The sequence below is a fragment of the Suricata suricatta genome, chromosome 6 (assembly GCF_006229205.1).
Source record: "Suricata suricatta isolate VVHF042 chromosome 6, meerkat_22Aug2017_6uvM2_HiC, whole genome shotgun sequence".
Classification (NCBI taxonomy): domain Eukaryota; kingdom Metazoa; phylum Chordata; class Mammalia; order Carnivora; family Herpestidae; genus Suricata; species Suricata suricatta.
The window spans coordinates 57148936-57170310 of NC_043705.1; the positions used below are offsets into that span (position 1 = coordinate 57148936).

The 21375-nt window shown below is 35.6% G+C and overlaps 1 protein-coding gene and 1 long non-coding RNA gene across 7 annotated transcripts in view; one reads left to right on the forward strand and one right to left on the reverse strand.

Annotated features, from left to right (window-relative positions):
* Positions 1-16177, forward strand: part of ZFYVE16 (zinc finger FYVE-type containing 16) — a 50196-nt gene extending 34019 nt beyond the window's left edge. For 3 of the 6 annotated variants that reach the window (XM_029942505.1, XM_029942506.1, XM_029942507.1), the window contains 4 exons: positions 7910-8072; positions 8893-8998; positions 9886-10053; positions 13507-16177. In XM_029942505.1, coding sequence (XP_029798365.1) covers positions 7910-8072; positions 8893-8998; positions 9886-10053; positions 13507-13668 — 599 coding nt within the window. In that variant the 3' untranslated portion in view covers positions 13669-16177. Of the gene's footprint in view, positions 1-2947; positions 2987-7909; positions 8073-8892; positions 8999-9885; positions 10054-13506 lie in introns of those variants that run through there. The other 3 variants (XR_003909956.1, XM_029942508.1, XM_029942509.1) reach the window with 3 other exon arrangements.
* LOC115294558 overlaps positions 1-21375 on the reverse strand; it is a 30006-nt gene that overhangs the window by 6104 nt on the left and 2527 nt on the right. Inside the window, exon 2 of the long non-coding RNA XR_003909957.1 lies at positions 7904-8050. This is a non-coding gene — a long non-coding RNA (uncharacterized LOC115294558). The remainder of the gene's footprint in view (positions 1-7903; positions 8051-21375) is intronic.

A 21375-nucleotide genomic window follows, 5' to 3' on the forward strand; every position in this document is an offset into this window, starting at 1 on the left:
CTCAAGAACCAGAACATGGCCAATATTTGGGTCTACCTTAAGCATAGCAACTCTGCCATAGCTTGCACATTGTGCCTGTACAGAGCCTAATAGTCTGAGGTGAGAACTTCGGGCGTTTCCTTAGCATGCACACACCTTAATCATGCACACACTATTGTACATGTGTGTGGCCTTCTAAATTCCCAGGAATATGTAAGAGCTTTTTAAAGCCTTATGGACATCGCATTCCCCAGCTTTTCCTTTTAAGTGTTTTTGGTTGATCTGTTGTTTGCCTGTACTGTCCCTCTGCTGCCACAGGTGACTCAAGATGTTAATTATTGGCCTCTAATTGTTTTTGACAGATCTTCCCTGAGAAAAGACTTTTTGCAGTGGGCAAAATACCCAAGTCAAAATTTTCAATTTTCTGGTTATGAGGCTTTGAAGGAGCTCCAATCTCCTTTTACCCTTTTTTTGTGGCTACCAGGCTGTTGGTTTTTGCCATGATTGTAGGCTATTATTGGTTTTTAAGGATTCCACTCAGCTAGAGAGGAGGGGATGGGAATAAGAAAGTTAAAACCATACAAAGCAAAAACTTTCCGTTTTTATGAAGATCCAGCCCCTTTCCTGGACTAAATACCCTCCCACCCAGATTGCTGCAAGCCTTTGGTTAATTTCCAGAGTTCTGAAAAAGTTTCTTCTAACATTTTATTAGTTTCTTTGTTCTTTTTATGGAGGAGAGTATTTTGGGAGATTCTTAAGTCTGCTTTTTCACTAATGTCCTCTATACTATCTCAAACATAGATTTATAGGAAAACCTCCTATTTCTGATGCCATGCACATACTTTATTCTATTTTCTAGTAGTGCCTTGGCCACTCTAAGCCTTTCAGTTTTCCATATTAATTTTAGGACTGACTTGTCAGGTTCTAAATGATCCATTGGAATTTTTATTAGAATCGCATTAAATCAGTTAGTTTACTATTTTGAGAAAAACGGATTTATTTTCCATTCTCAGTGTTCCTATTCATAAATGGGCTATCCTTAATTTAGGTAATGTTCAGTGTCTTTTAGTAAAATTTTATAGGGGCACCTGGCTGGCTTAGTCAGAAGAGCATGGGACTCCTGATCTCAGGGTTAGGGGTTTGAGCCCCATGTCGGGTATAGAGATTACTTAAAAATAAAATCTTTTAAAAATTAAATTTTATAGTTTTTGTATAGGTCTTGTGTATCTTCTCTTGATTTATTTCTGTAACAGATTTTATTGCTGATATACATTTATCTTTTTAAATTAAAATTTTTGTTTTGATGTATAGAAATTCATTTATTTCTGTATTTTTATCTTATAACCAGCTATACTGCCAACCTCTTATTGTTTATAATAATTTACATATAGATCTTTTTAGAGTTTTCTGTATAGCTCAGTATATCATTTTTTAATAATGGTTATTTTGCTTTGTTTACAGTCCTTCTGGCTTTTATTTTTCTTGTTTATTGGCTAGGCCTACCAGTTGAAGCAGTGAAGTAAATGCCCTTGTCTAGATCCATGTTTGTCAACTAATACCTTTTAAAAATAAGTGAGCTTTTATGATTCAATTTTGTGTGCCATCTCTGTCATTCTGATACTGGATATGAGGTATCCAATTATATTTTTCTTATTTTTTATTGTATATCATCAGGCTTTTTAAGTGTTTTGTTGGTTTTTCTTTGTTTCATCATAAGTATACTGCGTAATCTCTATTACCTATTTCCCCCATCCACCTCCTCTCTGGTAGCCATGTTTGTTCTCTACTCTTGAATCTGTTTCTTGGTTTATCTCTTTCTTTTTCTTTTCTTATTTGTTTTGTTTCTTTAATTCTACAGGAGTAGAATTGTGGTATTTGTCTTTCTCTGCGTTATTTTGCTTAGCATTATGCTATCTAGCTCCATCTACATTGTTGCAGAGAGCAAGATTTCATTTTTTATGGCTGAGTAATATTCCTGTGTGTGTGGGGGGGGATATCTTTATCTGTTTATCAGTAGACACTTGGGCTGCTTCCATTGTTTGGCTATTGTACATAATGTTGCTATAGTCAAAGGGGTGCATGTATCCCTTGAATTAGTTTTTTTTATTTTTTAGATAAATCCTCATTAGTGAGATTACTGGATTATAGGGTAATTCTTTTTTAAAAATGTATTTATTTTTTAATTTACATCCAACTTAGTTAATATATAGTGCAACAATGATTTCAGGACTTAACCCCTTAATGCCTGTTACCCATTTAGCCTATCCCATTCCCACAGCCCCTCCAGCAACCTTCTGTTCTCCATATTTGAGTCTCTTATGTTTTGTCCCACTCCCTGTTTTTATATTATTTTTGCTTTCCCTCCCCTATGTTCATCTGTTTTGTATCTTCAAGTCCTCATAGGAGTGAAGTCATGATATTTGTCTTTCTCTGACTGACGAATTTCGCTTAACATAATACCCTCTAGTTCCATCCACGTAGTTGCAAATGGCAAGATTTCATTCTTTTTGATTGCCGAGTAATACTCTATTGTGTGTGTATGTATGTATGTGTATATATACACACCACATCTTCTTCATCCATTCATCCATAGATGGGCATTTGGGCTCTTTCCATACTTTGGCTATTGTTGATTGTGTTGCTATAAACATTGGGGTGAATGTGCCCCTTCAAATATTTATCCAAGGGGTACAGCACATTTGTATCCAAGGGATATGCTGTATCCCTTGGATAAATACCTAGTCGTACAATTGCTGGGTCATAGAGTAGTTCTATTTTTAATATTTTGAGGAACCTCCATACTGTTTTCCAGAGTGGCTGCACCAGTTTGGATTCCCACCAGCACTGCAAAAGAGACCATCTTTTCTCTGCATCCTCACCAAATCTGTTGTTGCCTGAGTTGTTAATGTTAGCCATTCTAACAGGTGTGAGGTGGTATCTCATTGTGGTTTTGATTTGTATTTCATAGGGTAGTTCTATTTTTAATTTTTTGAGGAACCACCCTACTACATTCCACAGTGGCTGCACCACTTTGCCTTCCTACCAGCGGTGCACAAGGATTCCTTTTTCTCCACATCTTCGCCAACACCTCTTGTTACTTGTGTGGTGGATTTTAGCCATTCTTACAGGTATGAGGTGATATCTCCTTATGGTTTTGATTTGCATTTGCCTGATGATGAGTGATGTTGAGCATCTTTTCATGTGTCTGCTGGGCATCTGGATGTCTTTGGAGAAATGTCTGTTCATGTCTTCTGCCCATTTTTAAATTGGAATATTTGGTTTTTTTGGGTGTTGAACTGTATATGTTCTTTATATATTTTGGATATTAACCCTTTATCAGATATATCATTTGCAAATACACTCAGCCATTCAGGATGTTGCTTTGTTTTGTTTGCTGTGCAAAAGTTTTTATTTTGATGTAGTGCCAATAGTTTATTTTTACTTTGATTTCTGTTGACTCAGGAGACATATCTAGAAAAATGTTGCTGTGGCCCATGTCAGAGATATTACTGTGTGTGCTCTCTTCAAGGATTTTTATGATTTCAGGGCTCACATTAGGTCTTTAATCCATTTTGAGTTTATTTGTGTGGTGTTAAGAAAGTGGTCCAGTTTCATTCCTGTTTTTCTTTTTTTAAAGACAGAGCATGTGCATGCATGAGCAGGGAGAGGAGAGGGATGGAGATAATCTTAAAGCAGGCTCCATGCCCAGCATAGAGCCCAAAGTAGGGCTTGATCTCATGACTGTAGATCATGACCTGGGTCAAAATCAAGACTTGGGTGCTTAACAAGTGAGCCACCCAGGCACAATTTCATTCTTCTGCATGTAGCTGTCCAGTTTCCCCAGTACCATTAATTGAAGAGACTTTTTCATTGTATATTTATCCCTCCTTTGTCAAGGATTAATTTCCAGTATAATTGTGGGCTTATTTCTGGGTTGTTGGTTTTTTTTTTTTGGTGTAATCCTCTGATCTGTGTGTATATTTTTATGCCAATACCACTCTGTTTTAATTACTACCGCTTTGTAATATAATTTGAAGTCTGGAATTGTGATACCTCCAGTTTGTTTGTCTTTTTCAAGATTGCTTTGGCTACTCAGGGTCATTTCTGGTTTCATACAAATTTTAGAATTGCTTGTTCTAGTTCTGTGAAAAATGCTGTTGGTATTTTGATAGGGAGTAGATGAAATCTGTAGATTACTGTGGGTAGTGTAGACCTTTAAACAATATTTGCTCTTCCCTCCATGAGCATGGAATGCCTTTCCATTTCTTTGTGTCATCTTGAATATCTTTCATTGTCATTTTATAGTTTTGAGAGTATAGATCTTTCACTTCTTTGGTTAATTCCTAGATATTTTATTGTTTTTGGTGTAATTGTTTTTTTTTTTTAATGATTATTTTTGAGAGAGAAGAGGGAGACACAGAATCTGACAGCAGGCTCTAGTCTCTGAGCTGTCAGCACAGAGCCTGACACAGGGCTTGGAACTCACAAGCCATGAGATCATGACCTGTGCTGAAGACAGATGTTTAACTGACCCAGGTGCCCCTGTTTTTGGTGCAGTTGTAAATAGGCTTGTTTCCTTAATTTTACTCTCTGCTGTTTATTAGTATATAGGAACACAATCAATTACTGGACATTGGTTTTATATCCTGTGACTTTACTGAAGTTTTTTTTTTTTTTTTTACCAGTTCTACTTAAGTTTTTGGTGGAGTCTATAAGATTTAAAATTTAAAAAAATATATATTTATGTTTGAGAGAGAGAGAGAGCGCATGAGTGGTGGAGGGGCAGAACGAGAGAGAGAGAGAGAGAGAGAGAGAGAGAGAGAGAGAGAGAGAGAGGGAGAGAGGGAGAGAGAGAGAGAGAGAGAGAGACACACACACACACACACACACACACACACACACAATCCGAAGCAGGCTCCAGGCTCCAAGCTGTCAGCACAGAGCCCAATGCGGGGCCTGAACTCAGAGGAATGAGATCATGACCTGAGCCAAAGCTGGACACTTAACCAACTGAGCCACCCAGGTGCCCTTAAGAGTTTTTATATATAGTATTATGTCATCTGCAAATATTGAGAATTTTATTTCTTCATTACCAATTTGGATGCCTTGAATTTCTTCATGTTGTTTAATTGCTGTGGCTAGGACTTCCTAGGACTGTGTTGAATAAAAGTGGGGAGAATGGACATCCTTTGTCTTATTCCTGACCTTAGGGATAAAGCTCTCAGTTTTTCACCATGGCGTATGATATTGGCCTTTATTTCATATAAGGCCTTTATTATGTTGAGGGATGTTCCCTCAAACTACCTTACAGAGGGTTTTTATAATAAAGGGATGTGATACTTTGTTGAATACTTTTTCTCCAACTACTGACATGATCATAGGCTTTTTAATGTTTGTTGGTTTTTTTGTGGTAGGTTTTGATTTTGCTCCATTTTTCAGGGCAGCAGTTTGCCCTATGACCTCTGTCTTCTGACTTAAGAGTTGTTCATTTACAATTTGTTCAGTATTTTTCTTCTTAGAAGAATGGGATTGACAACCTCAAGCTCTTTACATATTGGAGCAGACACTAGGTGTCAGTGTCATTTTTTGTAAATCCAGTTGGCTGGCTTTTGTTGATCTGAAGCTGTATTTATTTCATTCTCATTGTTGAAGGATATTTTTGTTAGATGTAGAATTCTTCAAAAGTTTTTATTTCCTTTAAAGATGTCATCTTGTCTTTTGGCCTCCATTGCTTCTAACAAGAAGACAGCATAATTTTTTGATTTGTTTCCCTGTATTTAATGTGCCCTTTTCTTAGTATGTTTTCAAGATATCCTTTTTATCTTTGGTTTTCACCGGTTTTACTCTGATGTGCCTTAATATGGTTTTCTTTGTATTTTTCCTGCTTGGCATTTATGGAGCTTCTTGGATACGTGTCAATATCTGTCATCAAATATTGGGGATTTCTTACCATTATTTTTTAAATATCCCTATCTTTTTCTCCTGGGTGATATCTATATATTTTTACCTGTATATATACATATGTATATTTATATTTCTTTTATACTATCCCTTGGGTCATTGATGTTCTGTTTATTTTTCTTTAATCATTTTTCTCTGGGTTCTTTAGATTGGATAATTTTTACTGACCTTTCTTCATGTTCTCAGAGTCTTTTTTTTTTTTTGCCATCTTCAATCTGTCCTTAAGCTTATCCATTGAGGTTTCAGTTTCAGGTTACACTTTGCAGTTCTAGAATTTCCCTTTGAGTTTTTTCAGTCTCTATTTCTTTGTTAATATTTTTAAAAATATGTTTATTCATTTATCCCATATTTGCTTTTCATTCTTTGAATGTTTTGTTTTAGGTCTTTGAATATATTTTAGAATAGATGTTTTAACATGTATGTGTTTAATCCAGCATCTTGGCTATCTATCTCACTGTTTCAGTTGTTTAGAGGTTCACATTTTCTTGTAGTTCTCTCTGGTAATTTTTGTTTATGTACTTGTCATTGTTAATATGCATTAGAGACTTTAGATTCTATTAACTTTTCTGAAGAAGGTTTATTTATGTTTAAGCAGGTATTTTCATGGCAAATCATGTTGAGCTTGCATAGTCTGTATTTTTCACTTTATTAACAGATGGATTTGTGGAACTCCTAAGGTGTTTACAATCTGGCAGGACTCTTTTGTAAATGTGTTTTGCCTACAGATTTTGTAGGGTCTTTGTTTTTTTTTTTTCTTTTGTTTGTTTTTGTTTTTTATTTTTAATTTTTGCCTCAGTGCAGGTTAATGAGATGTTAAGAAGGTCTTTCTATTTCGGTTGGTCCAGAGTATCAGTATCTCCCAGCATTTTTTGATTTCTAGTATTTCTGTTCTGTTCCAACCCTAATAGCTTTTCTCTGTTAGGCTTCATGTAGTCTCACTCAAATACCGTATCTGCAGTTCTTGTCCAAGGATTCAAAGAGATCCTTAGAGTCATCTGGTGCCTCCCCCTTCGGTGTCTTGACCCCAGATTCCAGGCTTCCCCAAACTTATTTCTGACTTCTCAGCCCAGTATGGCCATTGTGGGTTTAATGGGTCACCATGCAGAAATTGTCTTGAAGCGCAGAGCCTGGGCAGTTGTGGGCGTACCTGTTGAGTTTTCCTCTAGGAATCACAGTGTAGCACTTCCTGTTGTTCACTACCTAAAAATAATTAACTCATATGTTTTGTCTAGTTTTATGACTGGTTGTTATGAAAGGGCAGTTTGGCATGAGTAGTTTCATCATAGTAATGAAAACTCTTACCATTATTTGTCGTTTGTTTGTTTTGAAAAAAAGAGGGGGTGCTTAGGTGGCTCAGTTGGCTAAGCATCAGATCTTTAAAAAAATTTTTTTAAACGTTTATTTATTTTGAGAAAGAGAGACACAGAGTGTGAGCAGGGAAGGGTCAGAGAGAGAGGGAGGAGACACAGAATCAGAAGCAGGCTCCAGGCTCTGAGCTGTCAGCACAGAGCCTGACGTGGGGCTCAAACCCCCAAACTGTGAGATCATTACCTGAGCTGAAGTCACTTGCTTAACTGACTGCACCACCTAGGCACTCCAAGCATCAACTCTTAATTTTGGCTCAGGTCATGATCTTTTGGTTTGTGAGATTGAGCCCTACATCAAGTTATGTGCTGACAGCACAGAGCCTGCTTGGGATTCTCTCAATATCCCCTTCTCTCTCTGCCCCTCCTCCACTCAGTCTCACTCTCTTTCTCTCAAAATAAAGAAATAAATAAACATTAAAATGTAAAAGTTTAAAAAAGAATCCTTTGAAATATTTTTATTGCTTAGTAGACCATCATTAAAATTATTTGACAGATAATATAAAACTTATATCTTGTGCAGAACGTATTTTGATAGCACATTTTATGGATTAGATCTATAAATTGATATTTAATAAAAGGAATGTGAAACAACTCACTTTTAGATGGCTTAATGGTACAAATAACACCAGAGACCATGGACGGCTTGCGACTAGCTCTACGAGAACAAAACGACTTTAAAATTACATGTGGGAAAGTTGATGCTGTAGACCTCAGAGAATATGTGGATATCTGCTGGGTAGATTCTGAAGAGAAAGGAAACAAAGGGTAGGGATTTTTTGTTATTAAAATATAATTTATTTGATGGAGGGGGAAGGATAAAAATTTTTTGCTAACAAAATTAAACATGAGTAAATATAGAATTATACCATTAATTTAAATGCCTGTACTCTAATGAATGTACCTTTTTTTTTTTAAACATGTACTTAACCAGTCTCGTGTGTATTTTCTTGGCCAGGATGCTATAAATTATTAAAGGGTGGTTGCTTTGGGAGAGGGACAGAGATAAAATGTGCACTTTGTAGCAATGTGACCTTGATGCCAAGGTTGAAAAAGGCAAGATACTTATTCTGTTGTTTGGCACCTATTTTTGTGATGTAAGTAAAATACCCTTTGAATGTTTATTCTGTTATATATTGATTACTTGTAAATACAACTGAATTTAATAATATATACATCAGAGGCTTTATAGAATATCAGTTACTCTTTCTTTTCAATTATCCGTTTTCTTTCTTTTTTGGAGATTGGCTAACGGGTCTGGAGTAAAGAAGGAAAAAGAGAGCTAATGCTGAAGGATTCCAAAACAGAGTTATTGAAATTCATGAGACAGCTTTTCTGTTAGGAGACTAAGGCATTTTAAGCCTGAGGTCTGAATTGGGCATATGAAAGAGTAGATATAGTTTGCTACACAATCAAGAAATCTTGGTAAATGTGTTATTTGTAAATATTATTTAAATATTTGTAATGAGTTATCTTACTGCTATAAATTTATAGTTTTCACATATTTTCTCCTTATTCAAATCTAATGACTCCTTTCATAGAAAGCATTTTGGGACTCATAATACTATGTTATGTTTTATTCTGTTAGTGTTATTAGTTCAGTGGATGGAATATCGTTACAAGGATTTCCAAGTGAAAAAATAAAACTGGAAGCAGATTTTGAAACTGATGAGAAGACTGTAAAGTGCACTGAGGTAACTGAGAAAGAAGATTCCTTTCCTTTATATGTTGTGTTTGGTTGTATGTTATATGTGGTTTTAATTTTTTTGAACTTGGGAGATTTCTCATTGCAGTTTACTAACACTTTTTATTTAACATCTTGAAACACACACATATTTTTATCCCAGACTGCCTTCTATATATTTGGATTTCCATAACATTATTTCAGGCTATGTATGGTGGTACACCCTGCAGCTCATAGTTAAGTTTTGGCAGCATTGCCATCTTTGTTTAGTAATATGTTATTTAACTATATTATTTTCATTTTTCTCTTATTTTACAAAAGAACATTTTATAAATATCATTTTATAGACAGCATTCACAACTGAAAATTATTTTTGCATGTTCCAACTTTTTTTAAACTAAGAAGATATGAAATTATAGAGTCTCAACCCCTTAGTCTATGTCCATACTCTCCCTCAGTCTCCCTCCTGGGTCAGGCAATCAGTGTTACTCATTTTGTAGGTATTCTTTGTGATTTTATGCATGTACAAGATAGATAGAAACAATAGAGGACAAGAAACTATAGAATATTATTTCTTTGTATGATTTTCAACTTCATTAGGATCCTTACAGGAAGGTGATTTTATAGGGTGGACTCATTTGTAGCCTTCTCTAAACTAAATTAACAGGGTTTTTGTTGCTAAGGGCTAATTTTAGGTTAAAATAGCTAAGTCCATAATCCATAACCTTTGGTTTTAAGCTTCTACTACTTACTATATATGTAATTCACTTAACTTGTGTATTTCATGGCACTAACATTGGAATTTTATTAATAAAGTTGATTTAAAAGTAGCAGTTGTATTTTTCAAGCCACTTTTAATCTTAATCATGGCTTCTTTTCTAATTAAATACATTTCAGGTGTTCTACTTTCTAAAGGAGCAGGATTTCTCTATTTCAGCAACTCGTTATCAGTTTGCAAAAGAAATAGCCATGGCTTGTAGTGCTGCACTGTGTCCTCACCTGAAGACTCTAAAGAGTAATGGGATGAATAAAATTGGTCTCAGAGTTTCCATTGACACTGATATGGTGAGGCATTTTTTGGTAATGTATTTTTGAAGTGACTGTATCATATATCATATATTAAATCATTAAAAGTTTTTCTTTAACCTTTTATTTGGGACAAATGAAGAGAACTAAAATTTGTTGAATATCAATGTGTACTACACATTTCATATACATTATCTCCTTTAACTCTCCACAACAGTGTTCAGCAAACTTTTATGTAAAAGGCCAGATAGTAAATATTTTAGGCATTGTGGGCTGATGTCTTTTACAAGTAACTATTCAGTCCTGCCATTACAGTACAAAAGCAGCCATAGACAATATATAAACTAATGAGTTCACTCTGTTCCAGTGAAACTTTGTTTACAAAATAATTGGTGGACCACATTGGCCCATGGGCCTTAGTTTGCTAACCTCTGTACCACAGCAGTCCTATTTGATAAGTAGGTTTTAAATTTTTTTAATTGTGATTTTATTCTGTATTCACTTGATTTAAAATTATAAAAGTCTAAAAATCTTAAAAAGAAATAAAGGAAAACCGTAGTCTTTTCTGTCCTTTGGTTTTACCCTAATGTGTCTTTCCTTCCTGTGAGTCTCCTTTACTACTCACGCAAAGTTCTTCATTTCTGACACTTCTAGTCACAGAATATGTAGAGAACTCCCCCCGCCCCCCAACCCCGCAAGCATTTCTTGGACTCAGCAGGATATCCAAGAATTCAACTCAATTTTGACACTATATACCCAGAGACAACATCAGATCCCACAGGTTAAGGGTTCATTCCTACAAGACTGTTCCCCCAAACCCTTTCAGATGCTGATTATAAGCCCAGGTTATCAGTTCTGCTTCTGACCAACCAGCTATAGATCAGAAATTGTAGGAGCACCTGGGTGGCTCATTCGGTTAAGCATCCTACTTCAGGTCAGGTCATGATCTCGTGGTTCGTGAGTTCAAGCCCCTCATTGGGCTCTGTGCTGACAGCTCAGCCTGGAGCCTGCTTTGAATTCTGTTTCCCTGTCTCTCTGCCCCTCCCTCGCTTGTGCTCTGTCTCTCTCTCTCTCTCTCTCAAAAATAAACAAACATTAAAAAAAAAAATTCTAGGCGCGCCTGGGTGGCTTAGTCGGTTAAGTGTTCGGCTTTGGCTCAGGTCATGATCTCACAGTTCATGGGTTCGAGCCCCGTGTCAGGCTCTGTGCTGACAGCTAGCTCAGAGCCTGAAGCCTGCTTCTGATTCTGTGTCTCCCTCTCTCTCTCTGACCCCCTTGCTCGTGCTGCCTCTCTCTGTCTCTCAAAAATAAATAAAAAACATTTTAAAAATATTCTAACAACGTCCTCTTTGGTTTTAATTAATTTCCTAGAGTGGCTCACAAAATTCAGGGAAACACTTATGTTTACCAGTTTATTAAAGGATATATACACAGAGGTCTGGGAGGTTCTCGAGCATAGGCACATCTGTCTCCGTGGATTTGGGGTATGTCACCCTCCTAGTGTGGCTGTACTAGCCAGTCTAAAGTTCTCTAAACCCCCCACTATTGAGATTTTATGGAGGCCTTCTTATGTTGGCATGATCAGATATTAATACCACTTTTAGCCCGTCTCCCCTCTCTGGAAGATTAAGGGTAGAGCTGAAAAATTACACCTTCTATTTATGGCTTGGTCTTTCTGGTGACTAGTCGTCATTCAGGAACCCACCCAGAGCACTTCATTAGAGTAGAAGATACTCGTAGTGCTCTTATCACTTAGGAATATTTAAGGGTTTTAGAATAAAGCCCTGGGTAATGGACAGTGAAATACAAATATGAGAACAAGAGATACAGTGTTCTCACCACTTAAGAAATTACAAGGGTAGAAGTGCCTGAGTGGCTCAGTTGGTTAAATTTTTGACTCTTGATCTTGGCTCAGGTCATGATCTCACAGTGGGATTGAGTCCTGCCTTGGGCTCAACACTAAGAGCATGGAGCCTGCTTGGGATTCTTTCTCTCTTGCTCTCTCTGTCCCTCCCCACCTTGCCTCTCTACCTCACAAAACAAATAAATAAAATAATAATAATAAAAAGAAATTACTGGGGTGTCTGGAGCCCTGTTCCAGAAACCAGGGGCAGAGGACGATATATATATATTCTGTTGTCTCACAAGTGCATGTAAAATAGGCCCATCTTTTCAAACATTTCCAGAGAACAGTATTCATGTTGTAGTCTATGTAATGTGTAGCCCCTAGAGATATTAACTCCAGGCTATAATGTAAATGGTTCCCAGTAGAGTTGTGTAAGACAATAGCCTTGGAAAGATCTGCTTTCTACTCTTGACTCCCAACCCTGTAGTTTATCTCCACACTCTTCTTCATCCTTCATTCCTGGTCATGCAGTTAGTGTTACCCATTTCTATGAAGCCTTTATGATTTTTTGCATGTACAAGCAAATAAGTATATAAATCCTTTTTATTTCCTCTTTTGTTTTTTAACCATCTTTAAGATCTTATGTTTTAGAGATATTTCATTATTCTTTTTAGCAGTTGCATAGTAGTCATTGCTTATATAAATGTAGCATTATTTATTTAACTAGTTTTTATGTACTGATTAACATTTAGGTTATCCATAATATTTTGCTTCTGCATAAGTATGCGTATATAACAAACATTTTTAGCAGTATAATTGCCAGGTGTAAGTTTGTACTTATTAGATATTACCATATTGTCTCAAATAGAGGTTCCTACCACAATTTGTGTGAGAGTTCTTTCCCCCAAATCTTTATCAAAGCAGTTTATAATCAAACTTTTGAATTTTACCAATTTAATAGATAAAAGATGATACTCCAGTATTATTTTAATGTGCATTTGTTGCCAACATCCAATATAATGTTTCAAAGCAAGTTCTTCACTAGAATGGTTCATCTAAACATTAATGAGTTCATATACTGAGGGATTGCTTCTCTTCAGTCAGGATGTGTTGTACTCATAGTTCTTTTGGAAAGAACTTCAATTTTGATTTCACTGTTAAAAGTTCCTTTTTCAAGTAAACATCTGGTAATTATTTGTTTCAGTAACCCTGTTAATTTTTTTAGTCAAGTGTATTAAAATGCAATTTTCACCAGTAACATTAAATTCAAATATTAAATATTTTTGCAACAACAAATTTAAAATACTTTTAAGTAGGTTTTTTAATACCATAGGTTTTTATTTAAGTCCTGTTGATAATTATTTAAAACCTTAGTTCTTTAGTGTGTTTATGTGTGCATTGAGAAGAAACCTAAAGTATGAAGTACTAGTATTTAAACAATTTTCCTGATATCTGTGGAAAAGACACTATGTAGCAGAAAAACGAATATATAGGAGATGTGAAACATTATCTTATGAAGTAGTTATCAAGTATTTTCTTAACATGCTTAAACTGAGATATTTTATAATAGTTTATATTCATCTGCTGAGTTAAGCAAGATTGCTTGCTTTCTAGGGTTGACTTATCAAGATTTTCTTTTTTTCCAGGTTGAATTTCAGGCAGGATCTGATGGCCGACTTCTTCCCCAGCATTATTTAAATGATCTTGATAGTGCTCTAATCCCTGTAATCCATGGTGGGACCCCCAACTCTACGAGTTTACCATTAGAAATAGAATTAGTATTTTTCATTATAGAAAATCTTTTTTAGTGAAAGATATGGTTCACATTATATATTGCAAACTGATTTGTTAAAACTAAATACACTAAAGCTGAAATGCCAGAGACACTAAAAGTAAAGATTTTCTGTTTGAAACACGTAAGTTTTGCTTTTTAGGTAGGAAATGATCTTTTTAAATCATTAGCACAATATTTAAATCTCTAAAAATTTAAGACACCCACAGTTTTTGAAGCTTTGACTTAATACAAGTTCTATAAAAACAAGGATTTCTTCTGTCTTTAATAAATTTGTAGCATTTACTGTGTTATTTAAATGCAAAGCCAAAGTATCTGCACTTACGTATACCTCTTTATGCCAAGATTGATTTTAATGTAGGCTCTTTTCAGATGTAACCTTATGAGTGAAATAGCTGTTACATATGCCAGTTACATTGCTGGCGTCTAACGTCTATTAAAAATGAATTGCAATGGCACAGTTTCCAGATCTTAGTCTTATAATTCTTTGAACAAGACAAATAACTTATTTGTATAATTGGAGTGGAGACCTACCTCCATGATTAGATAAACTCTGATTATTTGGATTAAAATCAGAATTGAAGCCTTTTTTCTTCTCAACTTATTATATATATATATATATATATATATATATATATGGTTTTCTTCTTGATTAAATGGGTATTCTTAAAATAATTGTGGGTGCTTCAGAATTTTGTGCTTCTATATTTAAATACATTGTTTTTATAGCAAGAACATGTGATTATGTGTTTTATAAGTCTTTAATAATTTATAAATAGGTAATATTTTTGTATTACAGTGCATTATTTTTTCTCCTTTCCTTCCAAAATATACCCCACTGTTTTACCACTTCTGAGTGATTGACAACAGGCCATATGACCCTTGAAGTAGTCATTATGTAGCAATAAATGAAGCCTGAAACAGGTTTTTTTAACTTCTCCTTTAAACCTTAGAACTTTCTTGGCAAGTCTGCATATTTTCATTGACACCAATGTATTAAATATACATTTTAATGAACTAATTACTTTGGCATATTTTATATTCTTTATATGGTAGTTATTTTTTATAACAGGATATTAATCTAAATTAATTCTATGTATTTGAAACTGTTACAGAACTTTCCTCTTCAAACATCAAAATTGTAAAAAGTACTTTGTGTTAAAAAAAAAAGTAAAGGGGATATTTCAGTTAGTCCTATCCTTCATATTATACAAAATATAATCATTATTTTGGTTTTTTATTCTTATGTGGTATATGTTTTTGTATCAAAAACACTCATTGTATATTTCAGGAAAAAGAAACTACACTAAATTACCCTGATGTAAGAAAAATACTTATGAACCATCTCAACTTGAAGACCAAGTTATGGTTATAACTCAGGATCTGAGTCTCAGGCTAGGAGAGACGGAGAATTTTACTCCACTAGTCATATGGTTCGTACTGAATCACATCTGTAGTACTAGCCAAAGACACCCTATGAAGATTATCAGTCTCCTGGAAGTACCTACTTGATAAGCAATGAAAAATGTTGCAACTATTAAATAAAAAGGTGACACAAGGTAACCTGTGAAATTTTTTGAAATGGTATAACATAAAAACAGTTGCATATCAAACTCATTTTCTCTGTATAGTGTGTGTTTATTTTGCAGTATGAGTAGTTGTACAGTCTGAAATTACTTAAAAATAAGGGTGCATCCCATGATATAGGATGGCTTTGGATTTGTTTTCATAAAGTCTCTACATTTAATAAAAATTGGAATAATGTGCATTTGGAGGCACATTTCAAAGTGTTCTTTGTAGCTGTACAGTATGTTTCTGAATGCCATTGTTACTTATTTGGTCATGTTCTTCACATTGGTACTTATTTTGAAATTTTAATTTTTTAAATGTGAAAAAATAGAATGGTTCTTTGTATTCAGTCTACACTGATTTATTTTTGGTCTTAGGCCTTTTAGTACTGCTCTTTTCCTCTGAATTTTGAAATATGAACTAAAATCTAGTCCACTTGTTCTGTGTAGCCACCAAACAAACTTTATGTGTCTATATACTTGCTATATGCAGAGCACTTTACTAGGCTTCACTGGTTGACATATGAATAAAGTAGTTCTGAACCTAAAGAAGCTGAATATGTGAAGCAGATAATTAATAAAATAAAGGTAATTGCTATAATAGAGACATGAATCGTGACTACATGGTTGGAAAACATCCCAGGAGGATAGCTGTACCAATAAGGAGAAGGTGGTTAGATAGTGGGCATTAAACTTGGCTAGGTAAGAGATAAATATCTGAAAAATAGGTAATACATACAAAGACTAAACCTTCTCTTGTATGAATATCTCACCTTATGATTTAATCATAAAAGCAGTAGCCTGACTATGGTGTCTCAACTGCCTAAATTTATAACAGCCTAGATTCAAATATTGTTTAATAAGAACAGCACTTTTTTTAGTAGCAAGCATAACTTTGATAACTTGACTCATTTTAAAAGAAAATATCCTAAAATAAACCAGAAACCTACAAACTCATCTTAGGTTTTAATTTCTTTTTCTTTGTGATTTACAAAAATTGTTTCAGGAGTGCCAGGATGGCTCAGTTGGCTGAGTGTCTGACTTTTGATTTTGGCTCAGGTCATGATCTCATGGTTCATGAGTTCAAGCCTTGTGTTAGGCCCTGTGCTGTCAGTGCAGAGCCTGCTTGGGATTCTTTCTCTCTCCCCTGTGCTGTCCCTCCCCCATTCATTCTCCTCCCAAACTAAATAAACATTGAAAAATTAAAAAATGTTTCATATATAATTTGTTATGTGCAAAATATATATGCACACATATATTTACACACACATGATCCAAAACCAAAATAATATAAAAAAACTTAATTTATGTTATGTATGTGTGTAAATATATGATCCAAAAACTAGAATAATATTAAAAAAAAAAAACATCGCTGTAGGGGCGCCTGGGTGGCTCAGTTGGTTAAGCGTCTGACTTCACGTCTGGTCATGATCTTGAAGTTCATGGGTTGGAGCCCCGTGTAGGGCTCTGTGCTGACAGCTTAGAGCCTGGAGCCTGTTTTGGATCCTGCATCTCCCTCTCTCTCTGTCCCTCCCCCTCCTTCTCACTCTCTCACTCTCTCTCTTTGTCAAAAAGAAAAACATTAAAAAAGAAACCTATCAGTGTAAATTTTACCTTCCACCTTGTATGTGTCTACCTTGTTCTTCCTATCTTTCAATCTCAACAAATAATCATTTTTATTCCGTATGTATCGTCCCATGGTTTAGGTGTAGTAGCAGCAAATACAAATAGATACATTTATTTTTTCCTCTTCTCATTTTTTGTACAAAAATGTAGCATGGTGTTCATACTGAAGAACACATTCACTTCCTCAATTTCTTTGAGTTATGAGGTTCATATTTAGAATTTTTAAAGGTTTCATTCCTTCTCAAATGATTGATAAAAACTTACTAATTGCAGAAAGACAAAAAATTCTGTTACTGGAATTATGACCATATGTTTCAGTAGGAGGACTATTTTTCTCATAACAAGTTTTTTATTACTAAAACACTTGGAAGGTTATTTTTTATTTGAGCTATATTTCAAACCCTTTTTCCCCCTAAGACACAAGCCTTGCCATCTAAATTTATCTTTTACCATATAATTGACATTTTCTTTTCACATAATATTTTTATAGTTTTAAATCTTTTATTCTTTCTTTTGGCTTTAGCTTGAAACAATTTAATGTTTAACACCATTTAGGAAATATTTTGTGCATCTGCACTGTTAAAATTACAACCATATTTTCATGCTTTATACAAAGAAGAAGTGGGTTAACTCAAATGCTTTATTATGAACCTGTGAATATAATAAAGTTTTCTTTTTCTTTTGGTAAAATACAGTGCTTTCCAACCTCCCAAGATAACCCCCGCTGATCCCTACCTCCTGATATTCATACCCTTGTGTAGTCCCTCCCACATAACGTTGGTTTTCGTGACCAATAGACTATGGCAAAAGGGTTGGGATGGTATTTCTAAAACTATGTTGTAAAAAACTATCCCTTCCATCTTTGGTACATTTCTTCCCACTATCTATCTTCCTTTCATCCCTTTCTTCCTATTCTTTCTTCTTGCCTCTGTCCCTCCCTCCCTGTCTCTCTGTTAGATCACTCACTCTTGGGGAAGCCAGGTGCCAGGCATGCACAGTTCCATGAGGAGGCTCATTTGGCAAGGAACTGAAGCCAACCGCCACATTAGTGTAAATGGATCCTATAACCGCAGTCAAGCCTTCAAATTGCAGCCACAGCCAAAAGGTTGCAACCTCATGAGAACCACCAAACAACCATTCTCAGATTCCTGAGTTTCAGAAACCCTAAGATTATAAACTTTTCTGGTAATTTGTTATGTGCAGCAAATACTATTGGATAACTAATATAAGATACTTCTATTTTTGAGTAGGTATATACAAAAATTGCTAAAAGTGATTACTGAAAGAATAAAGCATATTTCCTAGCAACACTTATGGATTATATGCCTCAAGTAGGATGTGCTACGTGCAGAGAATACCAATAGAAAGAGTAGGGTTTGGCCATATTAGGAACAAAGATGCAGATGTGGGAAACTTCCTGTTTCTGGGAATTGCATGCTGGGATACTTAGATCCATGCTTCTGCTGAAAACCAAAGGTGATTAAAATACAAAAGTCTGAAAGCATCAAGATACTAAGAAAGCAATGTTCAAAAGAAAAGAGAAAAATAGAAGTGGGCATGGGGTCCTATTGAGACAACCTTATGGGATGAGGGGGGTAGATATCAAAGTTCAAGACCCCACACAAGGTTGTGAATCTAATCAGAATCATGAACCTAATGGGAACTTCCCCACAAGGCTGAGACACACCCTTCCAACCCCAAAGGACTTTACCCTTTGGATGAGGATAAACCAGAAGTATAAATATTATAAAACGGTAGCCAGAATAAGAATTGCCTACATCATCCGAAATCTTAAGTATTTAACTTGCTTTAAGGTGTTCCATACTCCAGTTGGAATAAAAATGTAAATCTTTTCCATAGAAAAGTAACTTCACTGCATGCCTCAAATTAATTTTCAAATGTAACATTTACTAACAGTTAAAATATAAATAGTCATGTAAGGAAATGACTACAGAGCCAAGAACTAGTAGAAATAATGAAAACCTCCTTTAGATAGGTATTAGAGTTTTCTTTCCTGTGTTTAAAAAATAGGTGTGAGGTACCTGTAGGGAATGGGACACCATAAAAAGTGATGGAACTAATTTGGGAAAACATTGAATACACATGCTGCAAGAATACATAAAAACTCTAAAGTTCTAATTAAGTAGGTCTAATGGTAGGATAGAATACAGCCACTGGGGAAAATTTATGAATCAGGAGAAATTCTCCAAAGTGCAGCCTGGAAAGATGGAAAGAAACAGACCTTTACCGCAGGTAGTGAGAAATGCTTAATTAGCTGCAGGAGACAGAAGAATAGGACACAACAAATATTAAGAAAAATGGTTAATGTTTATTTTTAAGAGAGAGGGCAAGCAAAGTAGGGGAGGGGCAGAGAGAGAGAGAGAGAGAATCTGAAGCAGGCTCTAGGCTTTGAACTGTTAGCAAAAGCCTGATGTGGAGCTCAAACCAATGAGCTGTAAGATCATGACCTGAGCCGAAGTTGGACACTGAACCTATTGAGCCACCTAGGTGCCCCTCAACAAGTATTTTTAAATAGAAACTTTTCAAAGCTGATGAAAGACATTACTCCACAGATTTAAGAAGCTACACAAATCCCAAGCAACAAATAAAAAGGAATCATTATAGACACGTAATAGGAAAACAGAAACTGCAAGCTGGCACCTATGCCAAGTAGGGGCTGTGAGAGAGGCCTTTTGAATTTACTTGCTTTATTCCTAGGGAGCTATACACACACACCCTCCTCACCATGTGTAAACCCTGTGAGGTGGAAGGGAACCTTGCCCTGCACCAAGCAGGAGACAGCAAAACAGCATCCCCCCCTCTACCCACTGCTGTAGTGGTGGCAGACAATCGGACTGCAGGGTGGAATACTGGAAATGGTCAAGGGAGGCAGAAAGCTCGGACTTTCTACCAGAAGACCAAGAAGGAGGATCTTGGGACCAGAGTGTGGGTGAAGATCATAGGAAGTGAACCTACAAATTTGTGTATAAAATCCTGGGATCAGTCCCAAACTATGCATGTAGGAAACTGACTAGAAGCAGCTGAGCAAGTGTTTTAAATACCAAACTACCCTGTGTATCACTACAGGAATTAACTCAGAGATACTGTGGCATAAAGCAAGTCAAATTTGAATTTTTTGGCTTCCCAGTGCATATAAAAGTTATGTTTATACTATACTATTTTCTACTAAGCAGTGATAGGATTATGTCTAAAAAACAATTTACAGACCTTAATTTTAAAATACTTTATTGCTAAAAAATGCTAATCATCATCTGAACTCTCAGTACATCATAATCTTTTTGCTGGTTAGAGGGTTGTTATCAACTAAGTTTATGTAATATTCTAAATCTTTGGTGTCATTTCAATAATCTTCACAGCATCTTCAGCACGAGTAGATTCCATCTCAAGGAACCACTTTCTTTGCTCATCCATAAGAAGCAAGTTCTCATCTGTTCAAGTTACATCAAGTTGCATCTTCAGCTCCACTTCTAATTCTCATTCTCTTGCTATCTGCATCACATCTGTAGTTACATCCCACACTGAAGCCTTGAACCCCTCAAAGTCATCCGTAAGGGCTGGAATCAACTTCTTCCAAACTTGTTAATGTTGATACTCTGACCTTTTCTCATGAATCACAAATGTTCATAATGGCATCTACACTGGTAAATCCTTTCCAGAAGGTTTTCAGATGACTGCCCAGATCCATCACAGGAATCAATAGGAAGCTATAGCCTTACAAAATGTATTTCTTTCTTTTTCTTTGAGAAAGAGTATGTGTGTGTGAGCAGGGATGAGGGGTAGAGGGAGAGAAGAATCTTAAGGGGGCTCCACGGCTCAGCACAGAGCCCAGTGCAGGGGTCAATCCCATGACCTTGGAATCATGACCTGAGTCAAGATCAAGAGTCAGATGCTCAACTGACTCAGCCCCAGGTGCCCCACAAATGTATTTCTTAAGTAAGACTTGAAAATTGAAATGACTCCTTAATCTATGGGCTGCAGAATGGATACAGTATTAGTAGACATGAGAGTAACATTAATCTCATTGTGCATCTCTATTAGAACTCTTGGGTGACCAGAGGCATTGTCAATGATCAGTCATATTTTGAAAGAAATATTTTTTTGAGCAGTAGGTCTCAACAGTAGGCTTAAAATATTCAGTAAACCATAATAAGCAAATGCTGTTGGAAAAAATGGCACTGATAGACTTGCCTGACACAGGGTTGCCACAAACCTTCAATGTGTAAAAAACCCAAAAAACCCCCTCCCAATTATCTGTGAAGTGCAATATGATGAGGTATGCCTGGATGCAGGTTTCAGACTGGCCACTGGGTGGAGCACAATCAGGGCAGATTAGAACTGCACTATAATGTTACTAAAACTAAATTATCACGGGAACCACAACTCACATAAATCTGTCCAGGATATGTGGTCTGAACTAAAAGGATGGGCTGGAAGCTAAATCAAACCAAACCAAAACAAAAACATTCTTTTGAAGACTTGAATAGGACTGAAAGTTTCATAACTTTCAA